Source organism: Centruroides sculpturatus, unplaced genomic scaffold (assembly GCF_000671375.1).
Source record: "Centruroides sculpturatus isolate CEXI.00-Female unplaced genomic scaffold, Cexi_2.0 scaffold261, whole genome shotgun sequence".
In the NCBI taxonomy this organism is placed as follows: Eukaryota; Metazoa; Arthropoda; class Arachnida; order Scorpiones; family Buthidae; genus Centruroides; species Centruroides sculpturatus.
Window position 1 is genome coordinate 312,240 of NW_019384426.1, and position 14,570 is coordinate 326,809.

Consider the following 14,570-nt stretch of genomic DNA (forward strand, 5'->3'; position numbering starts at 1 on the left):
GTACAAATAGAACTAAAAATTCTCAGAACCCATTATAATATAATTATAATATTACAATTATTTAGGATTTGTGAATTATATTTTATTTTTATATCCTACTAGTCTCAATAAATCTTAATATTTAAAATTAACAAATGATTTTCTATGTTTAATGTTTGATTTCACTAAAATCAATTACTTAAATTTATTTTTTTTCAGCTTTAACTAACCTGTTCATGATGATTTAATGACTTTTCCATAGCAGCCAGTGGATCAAGAGATGCCACACTTTCATTCAGATGTGAGAGTGGGCTGCCAAAATCTGATGTCTGAGACTGGAAATCAAACCCGCTGTTCCCAAAACTCATTCCGTTGGGCATCATAGGACCATTGGATACAGAACCATTTGCAATACCTAGAAAAATAATGTATTGAGCATTTTTAAATATTTTTCATTAATACACTGAACACTTGTATCAAAGAAAAAATTCTTCATAAAAAAAATTCCATTATCATTTCATCCTAAGTAAGGCATTACGAAAAATACTTAAATATTTTTTATCAACAAATATTGGAAAATGGATTTTTCTACACAAAATACAATGTTTAAAGCAGCTTTTTAACATATTTAAATTCTTATTATATTATTTACATAAAATTATTTAAATAATAATATATTTAAAAAATTAATTTCATTTAAAATATGTCATATCATTAGGAAATTAACTCATTCTTTAAATTTATATCAGTAACCAACACACAATGATACATAAGAAATTTTCTTTATAAAGAATTACAAATATCTAATAACCACTGTAATTTGAGTACTGTATAATACTTCAAAGCAATTAAAAATGTTTTTCTGAATCTAATGAATAATAATTATAATAATGAATGATAAATTTAAATACTGCCTTTAAAATGCAACAAACAGAATTATTTTAATGCAACACAGGAAACAAAATATCCAGAAAAGATTTCATATAAATGTTTCAAACTATTTATCATAAATAGAAAATTATTTTCTAAAATTTTCTGACAATTGCATTATGGTTTATCATTGCTGGAATATACATTCTAATTTTTGTTTAATATGATATATATGCATATGTTGCTGTTAAAACTATTCTTAAGAAATAAAAATTTTAAGTTATTACAAAAATAATTAAATCCACACTTAATGAACGCTATGCAATTGGAGTCCGGTTAAATAAATACTATAAAGATGGCAATAATTTCAACATTACACAACTGTTAAGTTAAAAGTATAATTTTCAATTTGATGTATAATATTTTGGAGGTATAGTTCATATTAAATTTTAATATCTGACATTTATTCAAAGTATAAGTATTTCTGTAATTTAATTTTTTTAATCAAATATTTGGAGCTTTATGATATGAGGCTAGAAAAAACAAAAAAAATGATTTGTTGAAATAATTCTACATAACAAAAATAAAAAAGATGGCATTTTCAAGACTCCGCATGCCTCAACTTCAAATATCATTTATAATTAAATGTGTTCTTTTCGAATTTTTTCAAATTTAACTAGACATATGCTGTATATGTATAATGACTTTGATCACCATGCATTACTGTATACAATATAAAATAAGTTTTTTCTGACTTCTATATACATAAAATGAAAATAATGATCAAAATGGTTAGTAACAAAATTAATTATATTTAAACCTCTACCTACTGCTGTATTTTGTTTCTATCTAATGCTGTTTCTTTTTATATGAAGGGATTCAAAATAAACTTTTTTTTTTGTTAAGTCTAGTGTAGCAAGCCTATGGCACACATGCCCAAAGTGGCATGTTGGGAGAAATAATCTGGCACATAACATTTCATACAATTTCGGTTTATCATCTAATCATCCTTTTTTAATCATCATCTTTACATTTATTCTAATTAAAGCATTTTCACTCAATTTCTTTAAATATTGTTATTCGAAGTCTAAAAAACTTCAGCATGCATAAATATTTTTAAAGATATTTATGCTCACTATATGGCAGGCAGACTGAAAAAAGGTTCACCATCCCTGGTCTAAAGTAATCATAAGAATAGTGAAATAAGCTCATTTTGGTATTACTGACAATTAAGGAAGGCTCTTCCAATCAGAAAACTGCAGACCATTTAGTAATTACAGAATCTGTCTAACACTATTATCAAAAGGTCCATGACTCTGGATTCAGAAACTATATTAAAGTTAAATAACACTTTTCTTAAACAAAAACTATATCATAACTGTTCTGTTTCAAACAGTTTGTTTTAATTATTTCTCTATTTGAAATTTAATATTGAGCTTACTTCAAAAAAAAAAAAAACTTGTTCAAGATCTGAAGATTTTTGATGAAGAGGAACATGTCCAAGGCCTAAGATGTGTTTGAAAACATTACAATTGTTTCAAATATTAAGATGTATAAAGCAAATGATATTCTTATAATTTCTTTAAAAAAAATGAATTAAGTAGTTTGAATTTATCTGTGTTGAAGTGTTCCTAAAAATAACCACTTGGAATGTACAGGCTGTTTCTTTAAATCAAAAACCTTTTTCAAGTCGAATATTTGGCAACATTTGATTTGCTTTTTTTTTATTTCTCCAACCCCTTTATTGAAAAAGTTATTATTAAGATGCTGAAAATTGTAATATATAAATAATAAACATTCTATGTATAAATTTAAAAATTTGCAGCATATACATTAATATATAATTATCAGATTACAGTTTACTGATAATAGATTAGTACAATTAATATACAAATATATCAATAGTTAATAGATAGAAAAACTAATTTTTAACAAAAATTAATAATTGCAAAAAAAAAAACTGATTATTTTCCTTTATAATTAGATTTAACTTGCTAGCATATTTCTTTAATTAAAAATAATTAGAATAAATTTCAAACATGAATTTATAAATATTTTTAATATTTGACTTGATTGATTTAGGTGTTTTTTCCAGCAATGATAAAGCTAATTTATTCTGCAATTTAATTAACTACCATGTACCTTTGTGTGTGAGCATGTACAGTACATACATTTGCAAGAAAATCAAGTAATATCATTTTACAAAAACTAAATTATTCATTTTCTCTATAAATTAGAAAAACTAATTGTCTACATACTTTGCATATCAGGAGGAGGAATAGGATTATAAGGAGAAAGTCCTTGTCCCATTTCCCAACTACTTGTTGTAGGCATGGTCATACTGTTTGGAGACATAGCTTTGAATCGCTTTTGTCCACTACACATGGATTCTAAAATGAAAAAGTTAATATCTGTTAATTAAATATTTTATTTTTTGTGAGTATAGTACACCAAAGCATATTATTATATATATAATTTCATTCCAGCAATGACAAAGATAACAGAAAAATTACATCACTGTTTATTTGAGTTATTAAAGAATTATTTCAATGAAACCATATTATATAAAATAAATTTCCTTAAAAATAATCTTTGAAACTTGACAAATTTGTAAAATTATAATACTATTACTTAATGTTGTTATCTTAATTGGTTGATCATCATTTAAAAGATCTTAATAAAATTGTAAAACTATTCAATTTTATTTCAATAAATTACTTTAGAATTTCAAAACATTGACAGAATGAGAGTGAATTCACACTTAAACATCTCTCTCATTTATTGAACTTTTTCTTTGCAGACTTTTTGTAAATCATAATACTTCTCATTTTAAAAAAACTATTGGTCTATATTATTGGACTATATAATTGGAATATAATATATTATAATAATTTACCTCCATCATGTTCTTCTTTTATCGTCTTCATAGATACTGGTTTCCAACTGGCAGAGGCATCAATTGTAACTTCTTCAACATCCGAATTACTTAGATTTGTTAATATGCCCCATATATACTGATCTACTTCTAAACCTTCTAACAATGCTGGTTTACTATTTTTAAAAAATAAAAGAAAAATTTATGTAAATGTATTACTGAGTTACCAATATTAATAACTTCCTTAACAAACTTTTTTCCTATATGGAACTATTTGTAGAAATTATAAAATGTTTAATGATACTTACTTGCACACTGGGCATCTCCATGCACCTCTATCACTGTTTAATTGAAGATAGGATTCTAAATCAAAGCACTAAAAAATGAATGAAAAATAATAGGTTAAATTTCCAAACACCAAACTTTTAAGATTTCTTAAATAATCTATTATTGTTGTTAATAATTTATCAAGTAAATAATGTAATTACAAAAAAACTTGCAGAAGACATTCAGGCTACGTTATAGGAGAAAAGAGGGAATTTGGTCTAAGATTATAAATTGGACTTCTTTCGATGGGATAAATTCCAAGTGGTGCGTGTGAACTACCACTTTTATCTCACCTCGACCAAAACATTTCTGGAATGTCTCCGGTTAACCTGTAAATGTCCTGCAAGCTAGAGATGTCTACCATTTTCCTACACAAAAAAGTNTTGGATATGTTTGCAGTCTTGTCCTCTGGCTGGCAAAGTTATTCTCTTAAATGTTATAGGACATTTAAGGGATACTTTAATAGCAGTCTGCTCTACACCATCTTCTCCATTTAAAGCACTATTGTTTGAAGCAGCAACACTAGTAAAGTTACGTTTTATTTTGGCGATGCAGTGTTCCGCAGGAAGTAATCGTTTACGTAACAAACCTTGTAACACAGAACGTACTGTTGGTCTGTGTACAAGTTGGAGTAAGAACAGATGTGACTAAAATAAATAAATGATGAATTTATGTTATTGAAAAAACAAAAAAATTTTTAAAAATGTATCTATATAAATGTAAACGTACACAACAACAAGCCGTAACCGTAATCTGAATTGTATTGCGACCAGGTTGACAAACTTCTTTTAAATACAGAGGCTTGTGAGATGTCTTGTTTTCTCCACGATCAATACTAAGAGGAGTTGCATTAACAGATACTTGCACTGATGCAGGCCAATTGGTATTCATCTGTCTATCTTCATGGTGAAAACATTTCAACTGGAGTTCTAAGTCTGTTCGCCATACTAATGTTTGATGCACAGATTGCTTTAGGTGGAAGACATGATTGCTCACTGCCAGATTGTGTTCCAATCGAAAGGGTGATAAAATAATTCCGTCACGAACCGGGAATGTCAGACGTAATTCATCATCTTCTAGAAGAAATGCAAAACATTAAAGAATATTCCATAATTTCCCAATTATTATTCTATTGAAACTGAATAAATCAAATCAAAAATATACTCACTTGGGGGTGGGATTGGTGGTTTAATGTCAGGAAATGTTGGTTTGAGATCAGGATTAGGAGATAAATAAGGTGGTACGCCAGATGCTGGTGTCAAAGGTGGGGTGGGATTTCCTGGTATAGGAGATGGTTGATAATTCATGTTCCTCTGTTAGATAAAAATAAATAACATTTTAAAAATATTGTGTAAAAAAAAAGTTTATTTACCCGGGTAAAAGCAGGCAGTTTAACTAATTCTTGCAGTTGTGGACGCCATTTCTTTTCATCTGATAAATCTACATTTGTACCAAATTTGATTGTCTTAAAAGCACCATTTTTCTTGCTTTTTCTACCTCTGTAATTTTAAGTGGAAATAATTAAAACAGTTTTATAAATGCAATATAAGAATTAAAGTGTGTCTATACACGTATGAAAACATTAAAAATCCTTCTGACAAAAAATATAGGTCTTCCAACATACAATCATACTCAGTGTCATTTAAAGTATCAGAAATGCAACATTTCTTGAAAGTGTGCTATTCAACTTTTTCATCCAAGTACTTACACTGTTACTGTAATAAATTAATGAATTTGAACTGCTGAGTAGACCTCTTAAATATTTTCTATTATTGCTCTAATAAAATCATTAAGATGATGCAATGAAGTTGACAAAGAAATAAGATGAATGACACTATAAATCAATAATTATGGGAAAAAAATCCTCTAAATATAAAATACAAGAATTTAACTATCAATGTGAACATGTGGGTAAAAGTTAAACCGGTTTCATCAATTTAAGTAAGGTTAATTCTTAAGATGGATTATATCAATATTACATCAAATCTAAGATGCATCCTATTTTCAGATACTAAAATATGAAAAAAAGCATCTTACATTTTTGAGTAAATATGGTATTTCTGTGTCTTGGTGAATCATGTTTATTTAATAATGTATTTACTTAAAAAGCAAAGACTTCATACAAATTTTTAATGGAAAGCTATTAATAAAATAAACACTTATGATAACTTTTATTTTATTGCTTATGAAAAAATACTTACTTTGATGGAACTGAAGAATTTGAATCACTATCCGAATCTCTATAAATTCCTTGAGCTTTTTCTTGTTCTTCCTGAAATAAAAACAAAGTTAAAATATAAAATACTCCTNCTTTTATTTCTTAAAAAAAGCATATAAATAATCAACTCTTGCATTCATTTTCTATTGTAAAGCTTTTTGATAAACAATATTTTTTGTTTTTTCCTCTGGTGGTACATATACAAATAAATTTTTAGGAATTCCTACTCTAGAGCAAGTCATGTGTAGTTGTCCATGAAAAAAGCATGGACTTTAAAGTTCACACCAACCACATTTAATGATGGTCCTTGTGTTTTGTTTATAGTCATCACAAAGGCTAATCTGACTGGAAATTGCAGCCACTAAACTGAAAGACACATCCATGGGAATTAATGGTATTCTTGGTGGAAGTAACATATCTCCCATTGTTCTTCCAGTTAATATTTTTGTCTTGATGACATTTGGCATCAATTTTTTACAATCATTCTCATCCCATTGCATAACACTTTGATGAGTCCAATTTCATAAAAGCATTACTGGTGCTCCAACCTTTAGTTGTAGGTTTAGTGGCTGTAAATATGTCGCATTTCCTGGAAAAACTTCCACTTCATATACGACAGATTCTTATATCAATGGCATTGGACATTATTGACAGAGCAGAATTTTTCTCTTTCATCAGCACATTTTGCCATATATTTGTTAAACCATGAACACACCAAAAAAGAGTGGATCATGTCACCTTGTTTGTATATTGGTGAATATAAAGTTGTAAAGCATTATCATTTTTGATGCACCTTGTTTGAAGAGCTATACAGCTTCCCAATGGTGACTCCTTTTCTCAGCAGAGATTAATATACAAGGCAATAGTCATTGCTTTGCTAGTTTCCTCTTCATTGCTAATGTTTTGTTTGGAATTACTTTGAAAAATAATTCCACCTCATCCACGCTGTAAATAGCATAGACATCAATAATAGTCAATATTCTTGATTTCCACTCATCAGCAGCATCTTTGTTTACTTTTGCAATTTCAACACTACTCAAAACACAATGCTGTGTCACAGACAAAATTTTAATAAGTCATCTATTGCTGGCATAAAAAGTTAAAAAACCAAATTCCAACTGTGGATGAACTACTCCAAAATTGCTCTGTTGACATCTCCATAAGATTGGCATGTTTTATTTTAATGTTCTCATTTGTGTTTGCTTCCTATTCACTGAGATAAAGTTCTGTAATGGCAAGAATTGCTTGGTTTTGAGTCTTCCAGGAGTAAAATTCCTTTGTCAATTATTATTGCAATTTTCCATTTTTACTTTGCTTAATTACAAGCATCCTTTCTTAAAGTAAAGAAAGAAAGCTTCCTTTTTCAAGTATGCTGAAATCTTGCTTGTACCATAACTGACTTAAAGATAAAGATACAAGCCCTAAATTTTATGGTAATTCTCAGAAAAAATTATCTTAAAGAAAATTGGATCAAGAGAGAGAACAGACAGATAAACCTTGATAAAGATAAGTCACCAGCCTGATATGTATAGAATTATTTCTGAACACTTGGATAGATACTGGATTGATTTGGATAGATACTGTACTGTAATTTGCAAATTTAATACCATGTTATTATTATAAGTATTTAAAATCATAATAAAATTAAACACTGTAAATAAACACTGTGCATACTGTAAATAAATTACTGTATGTACTGTAATTTATTTACGGTATTCATTCAGAAGATTCTAAAAATTAAATATAGTAAAGTAGAATTTTACTTTTTTAGTACATACTATTTTACTATATTTAATTTTTAGAATCTCCTCACATAGTGGAAGGTTATGACCTATGTTAAAATTTAATATACAAGCATCAAAAATAGAAAATAAAGATCCATTAACAGTAACCTTTGTTTCAGACACCTTGCTGTCCTCTCTTCACTAATCATTTTGTTGACAGAGAAAATTGCTTACAAGGCAGTTTTTTATTTACAGTATATAGTGCATGGAGTATTTTTATTTTCAATGTTATGACATATGAAGTGTGCAATGTTATGACATTGCACACTTCATATGTCATAACATTGTAAATGCCATTTTTCTCTAAATAAGTTTTATTGAAGAATTGAATTATAAACACACTGTTTTCTGCTGCTGAAAAATAAATATTGTGGCAATATTGGCACTGTATGTGGCTGTATTTTAAAGTTGAATTTATGTGAATTCTTATGACATTGCACACTTCACATTTGCAGCATATGGTTGTGGTTATTTAAAGTGTGTATTTTTCATTATCATATTGTAAGAGGGTGGTTATTGGTCAAAATGGTGTTTTTCAAATGGGCATGAATTGCAATCATACATCAAAAATTCCATTCAAGAATATTGGGGATCTCCCAAAAGAGGTGATCATCTTTGGTAGTTTCAGTGTATTAAATCACAATTATTCTAAATTTGCATCCAAAGAAAAATTCTAGAATCACAATTCCCCCTAAATATAAAATTAAAAATTACATTTCATAATTGCAGATCACTTTCTATACAATCAGTATCCTGTTCAAGGAAATACATTACATATTAGCTTATTTTTGAAGGCACTCCTTATATCATGCCAGAAGACAAACTGGGAAAGTGTTCAATCTGTACCCTTCATGACTGAGTGCTAGAAGAAACGCCATGCTGCATATTAGCATCATATTAACATTAAGCTAGCAAAACTTTGTAACTATTGCTTTTATAATACCTTAAACTTTTTAATTTTCTTTTTATATGATAATGATTCTTAAATGTTTTGAAACAAAATTATACAAGCTCAGGAATGAGAAATATGAAAGTATCTCAATTCATTTTTCAGTCATACAGAATAGAAACAGCTGCTCTAATTTTTATTGTGTTCCAATTATTTCAAATTTGTTATACTCTAAAATTTTTGAATTTTATTAAAAAATTTAATACATATTATTTCAAAAATTAGAATTAAAAAAAATTCTTCATTAGTATCACACAAATTAATGGTCTTTTAATGTATTTTAAGCTGAATTGAACAGTAAATTTACTTAGAGTAAATTACTTGTAAAAACTGAAATTTTACAGACCATGTGTTTATTTTCAATAATACTTCTAATGTACCGTTGCTCAGTTAAAATGAAATTTATAGAATACTGTAAAAGCAATGCTATTATTTATGATAGTTAAACATAAATTAAATCCATTTTTATCCATGCAATATTACTTTTCATTCTCCTCAATTAATATTTATGTAACAGATTTAAATTCACTCAAACAATGTAACTAAGCACTTCATTTATATCAATTTGCAAGCTCTTCAATGCCATTACTTTTCATTAATCTTTTATTTGCCTATTTCAAAAACAATGTCATTTTAGATGTACAACATCCCCCGATTTATGAACAATCATATTCCAAAACATATTCTGTAACCAAAGTTATAAAGTCAAATGATTATTCTCTTAAGAAATAACATAATCAACAGTAATTGTATCTAACTTTAGTGTCATTTTTTTACTTTTTATTTTTAATCTACTTTCAGTTTTTAATTGCCAGACAAAGTTCCAAGTTAACAATGCCAGCTGGAATTTTTAAAATATTGGGAAATGTTCTTTAAAGCTGAATTGTTGCAGCTCTAATTAGTACAGTATTTAAAGTGAAAATAAAAACTGAAATTTTACAGACCATGTGTTTATTTTCAATAATACTTCTAATGTACCATTGCTCAGTTAAAATAGTAATTAAAATTCCCCTCATATATATTTTGAAATTTAACTTAATGTTTGCTTAAAAATAGAATTAATAAAAGTGTTATTCAAACATAACCGAAAGTGTGGTCAAAGTTGAAAGTGTATGAAAATTGCTACCAGACAAAGCAAGTAAAATTGTTAATAAACATTACAAGATTTATTTATAACATTATCTAATAATAAATTATATAAACTACAAAGCAAAATCAGTTTTATAAATTAAAAACGATTTATCACTTTAAATAAAAAAAAATTAAATATTCANGGTTTATTCATGTTCATAGGTCCATTCATAGACATTTGGGAATTAACAGAATTCATAGAATTAGGCATTCCCATCATTGCATTGTTTACAGAATTCATATTTCCAGGCATCTGATTAGACATTGCACCTGCCATTGGAGTTCCTAATGGAGTATTAAGTGGATTTGTCATTCCAGGATTGGAAGGTACACGTTGTGGTGCAGGAGGACCATAACCTGGTTGAAACTGTTGGTTCTGCATTCCCTGCATCTAATAAACGTCATAAATATTTTCATAAATACAAGTTATATTTTAAAATATTGCAATTCATTTATTATTTTATTTTTTGTTATATAATGATATCTTACCTGACTGTACTGATTATTCATAACTACCTCTTGCTGCTGCCTTTCTTGAAGAGCAACAACACTAGCTGTTGCTGTTGCTGTAGCTGTTGCTGCTGCAGCAACCAGAGCGGCAGCACTGAGAGCATTGTGAGGATTTTGAAAATCTCCATTTCCTCCTGCATTTGGCATTGCACCACCCATGCCATTCCCAACATTTGAAGGATTTGGTCCATACCTGAAATTAATTAACATAAATTAATATTGTCTTAATTTAAATAATACAGAATAAAATTTATGATAAAATAAACTAAAAAATAAGCATTTTCTCTTCTACATTAAATTCAAAATAATAAAATCTATTAAACTTGTGCTCAGTTTAACTAAACATCTGTTATATGAGTGGATAGCAAATAAACAACTGCATAAATATTTAAATAGTAGGAGAATTAAATGTTGTGCAAATTATTTTATAAATAATATAAGCATAAAAATATGTTTTTAATTCATACTTCAAATCTAAATAAAAATTAACCTTTAATAAATCTTGCATTAAAAAAATTATCAATCAAAGTTTAATTAATAAACCTAAAATCTATTTTCCATTAATTACAACAAAATAAAAATTTCCTTTAAGACAAAAACATCAAAAATATTTTTGGTATTTCATTAATATATAAAATTTGGTATTTTTCATAGCAGACCATCATCACTCATAGAAGATTCTTGTAATAAAAGGATTGCCCCCTCTTCTATGAAAGATTAGATGCCTAAGCTTCATTTTTCACTATACATCACCAAAAATGCACTGCCCCATAGATAGTTCTGACATTCCTTACAAAAATTCCAGTAAATAAATCCTTCCTACAAAAGTGATTGAGCTATATTTTTTTCCTATAAAATTTTTCCAAAAATTGTGTATTCCCCTGTACAAAAGTAATTTTGTTTAGCAAGTGGACAATCAACTAATATAATAAAATAAAAGAAATATTTCATTTGGGTACATTATGTCTACATTTCTTAATTTTATATATATAACATAATATTAAAACTAATATTTCATTTAACTTTAATTTTTAAAGAAAGGTAATTAAATCTGGAAAATTATGTAACATTTTTCTATTTTATTTATTTGATATATAAAATATTAAAAAAATAATAATAAATTAACATATATTTCAATGTAATTATCAATTAAAGTTAATATTCTTAAAAACAACTTTAAAATTCTTAAAATATTAAATATTAAAAATCATTCTTAACATTGAATCAAGGTAACTTGACTTTAATATTAAGAAGTTGCAACTTTATTTAACAATACAAAAATCAATTCAACAATAATTAATTTTAATTGCATTAAAATTCTAAATATTAAAGAAGGCAAGCATTCAATATGGAGAAAGTGATTGAAGGAATTCAATGGAACATAATAAATTCAAGAAAAGCTTTTAGCTAATGATAAAACCAAAATATTCTACTAGTTCAGATAAACAAAACTTCAAATTAGCTAAAAGGTTAATTATTAAAATTTAATTTTTCAAAGCTAGACCATTATAAAGATTCCCAATATCTAAATAATAAATACATAATGACATTTATAATAAAAGAAGTTTATACATTAAATACTAGTTAATATTCAACTTTATTAATATAAAAATAATTTTTAGGAATTGATACCGACTTTTTATACATTATTATTGTAAGGTATCTAAAGAGTATAGTAGTTTTTCTTTAAAAATGTTTTAGAAATCTTATATCACACTTATAATGATACAAATGCTTTATAAATAATAGAATTATAAAAATCATCATCATATCTTACAACACATATAAGTTATACGATCCAAAAATAGCATTACCATTGTAAAAAAGCATAGCAGTATATAATTATAATTCAGCAAAACAGATGGAAGATAAACAAGGACACAAGTAAAATGATTATACACGTACAACTAAGCAAAGGAAAATAAATATGTACGACAAATAATTAAATTAATCATTTATAGCAATAAAATAAACGAAGTTCAGCTTAAATGACAAAAGTCGCAGCCAAATCCACATTTCGTAAGACAACGGCTTATAAAATGGGCTAAAAACACTTCAAAATTTATTGCTGGAATATAAAGGTATTCTCTTATTGATTTGTTTTGTGCAGTTTAGATTAATTTTGTTTTTATATAACAACAAAAACAGTGAAAAAAAAATATTTATAACAACAAAATAAACTGGCAAATAGCATATATAACAATAACATTCAAAGCTAAGCATTCGTTTTGTCATCAGACAAAGGCTCATAAACTAGACTCGAACAGAATCTAGTTATACCATAACCGATTTGACTTATCCGGGCTTGGATGGTTTTTGTCCACACGTATCATCTCACGCAAAGATTATGCCACAGTGGATCAAGGCAATCAAACAGAGGATTCTTCGCTAACCTGACGATGCTGTTTTTTGCTTCGAAAGTTCTGACACATACAAAATTCTCTGTTGTCGACTTATTTTATCCAGTTTTGGATTCATTTTATTTGTATCTAACAGAATAAGGTGAAAACTAATAGAGTAGCACATGATCAACTCTTCACATTTATTACAGAAAATCACCAATTTTTATAAAATTAATATGGAACCACTCCCAAAAAACGTATAAATTTATTAATTTGAATAAAAAACAGCACAAAAATTAATTTTGTAATTCGAAAAAACAACAAACAGACGACAAAAACAACACTTGGCGTCGTCTGCCTACGACCACCGCGCTAAGCCTAACGTGGAAATAAGTAAATGCCATTTCTAATGCCTTTACGAATAAATTACAACTTTTTAAGCTTTTAATATTTATTATTGTTGGCCTTTTATTATTTTTAACCACCTCTCACCTACCTACACTCCACGGTAACTAAGGTAAGACCCCTATTTCCCTCCATTAGCGCACTTTTTTTAATACCCGAGGGCCTAACCCGGCCTGGGTGACGTCATTTCCGGCGGGAGATGTACGACGTTTGACTTGGTCTCTTTTATCTTCCTCTTATAAAAATTATTTATATAATAATAAACTTTACTTTTCCTTTTCTTCCATTTTACCAAAAAAGATGACTGATGGTGCAAGAAAGAAGAGCATGCGCCGCTTATACCAAATAATTTGCGCATATGCAAATATAAATTGTGTCGTCGCCATCGTCGCCATTTACCATTCGTTTAAAAATGTTTAAATCGACAGTTTAAAATTATCATCGTTTACGACGTTAAGATTAATTTTTTTATATATTTTTTATTTTTAGTGTTATTAATATTATCGTTATTACTTTCGTATTTTTAGAAGAATTTATCACCATGTTTTTCTTTCTCTCTCTGCTCGCCGCCGCAGTGACGTCATCCAACTGCATGACGCAGTCTCGACGTCATTGCAGACGGAAGAGCAGGCTCGTTACTTATTCCGCACTCGACTGGAGAATAAAAGATAAAGATAGGAAAACAGAATATAGAAAAATAAAAGAAATATAAAAAAGAAAAAAGAAATTTTGACGTATTCCTAAAGGAAATAAATGCCGAAGATTGGATTATTTTACTTTATTTTTTTCTCTCTCCCTCTCTCTTTTTGTTAACTACGCAGTCGCTGTTATGCTAATAACAAATTTATGTTTTTTTTTTCTATTTACGTAAATATTAAATTATTTTATGATATAAAATACTCTAAAATTCCTTTAAAATAATTTAAAGCATTAATAGTTATACAAGAATGCTTACAAATTTAAATAAAATGTTTTAATTCTAATCCGCCATGACAGTTAAAGGCAATTTGACTTGCTTTATCATGGAGTCGTCTTAAATTAATTTTTTTTTTATATTTAAAAATTTTTTAGGTTTAGTATCACACGAAAATAGATTATTTACACAACAAATTGTTTTTTTTTTAATTAAACTGAGACAAATTTTTAATTAATATGAGACAAATTTTCGTATTGCGCGCGA

The 14,570-nt window shown here is 27.5% G+C and overlaps 1 protein-coding gene across 7 annotated transcripts in view; it reads right to left on the bottom strand.

Annotated features, from left to right (window-relative positions):
* Positions 1 to 185: 185 nt before the first annotated feature.
* Positions 186 to 14,570, bottom strand: part of LOC111619583 (zinc finger MIZ domain-containing protein 1-like) — a 111,180-nt gene continuing 96,795 nt past the window's right edge. For 6 of the 7 annotated variants that reach the window (XM_023361331.1, XM_023361337.1, XM_023361333.1 and 3 more), the window contains 7 exons: positions 5,220 to 5,364; positions 4,781 to 5,127; positions 4,435 to 4,698; positions 4,033 to 4,100; positions 3,746 to 3,900; positions 3,108 to 3,239; positions 186 to 394 (listed from right to left, as the gene is read on the bottom strand). In XM_023361331.1, the coding sequence (XP_023217099.1) occupies positions 201 to 394; positions 3,108 to 3,239; positions 3,746 to 3,900; positions 4,033 to 4,100; positions 4,435 to 4,698; positions 4,781 to 5,127; positions 5,220 to 5,364 (1,305 nt within the window). In that variant the 3' untranslated portion in view covers positions 186 to 200. The remainder of the gene's footprint in view (positions 395 to 3,107; positions 3,240 to 3,745; positions 3,901 to 4,032; positions 4,101 to 4,434; positions 4,699 to 4,780; positions 5,128 to 5,219; positions 5,365 to 14,570) is intronic. The other variant, XM_023361332.1, reaches the window with a different exon arrangement.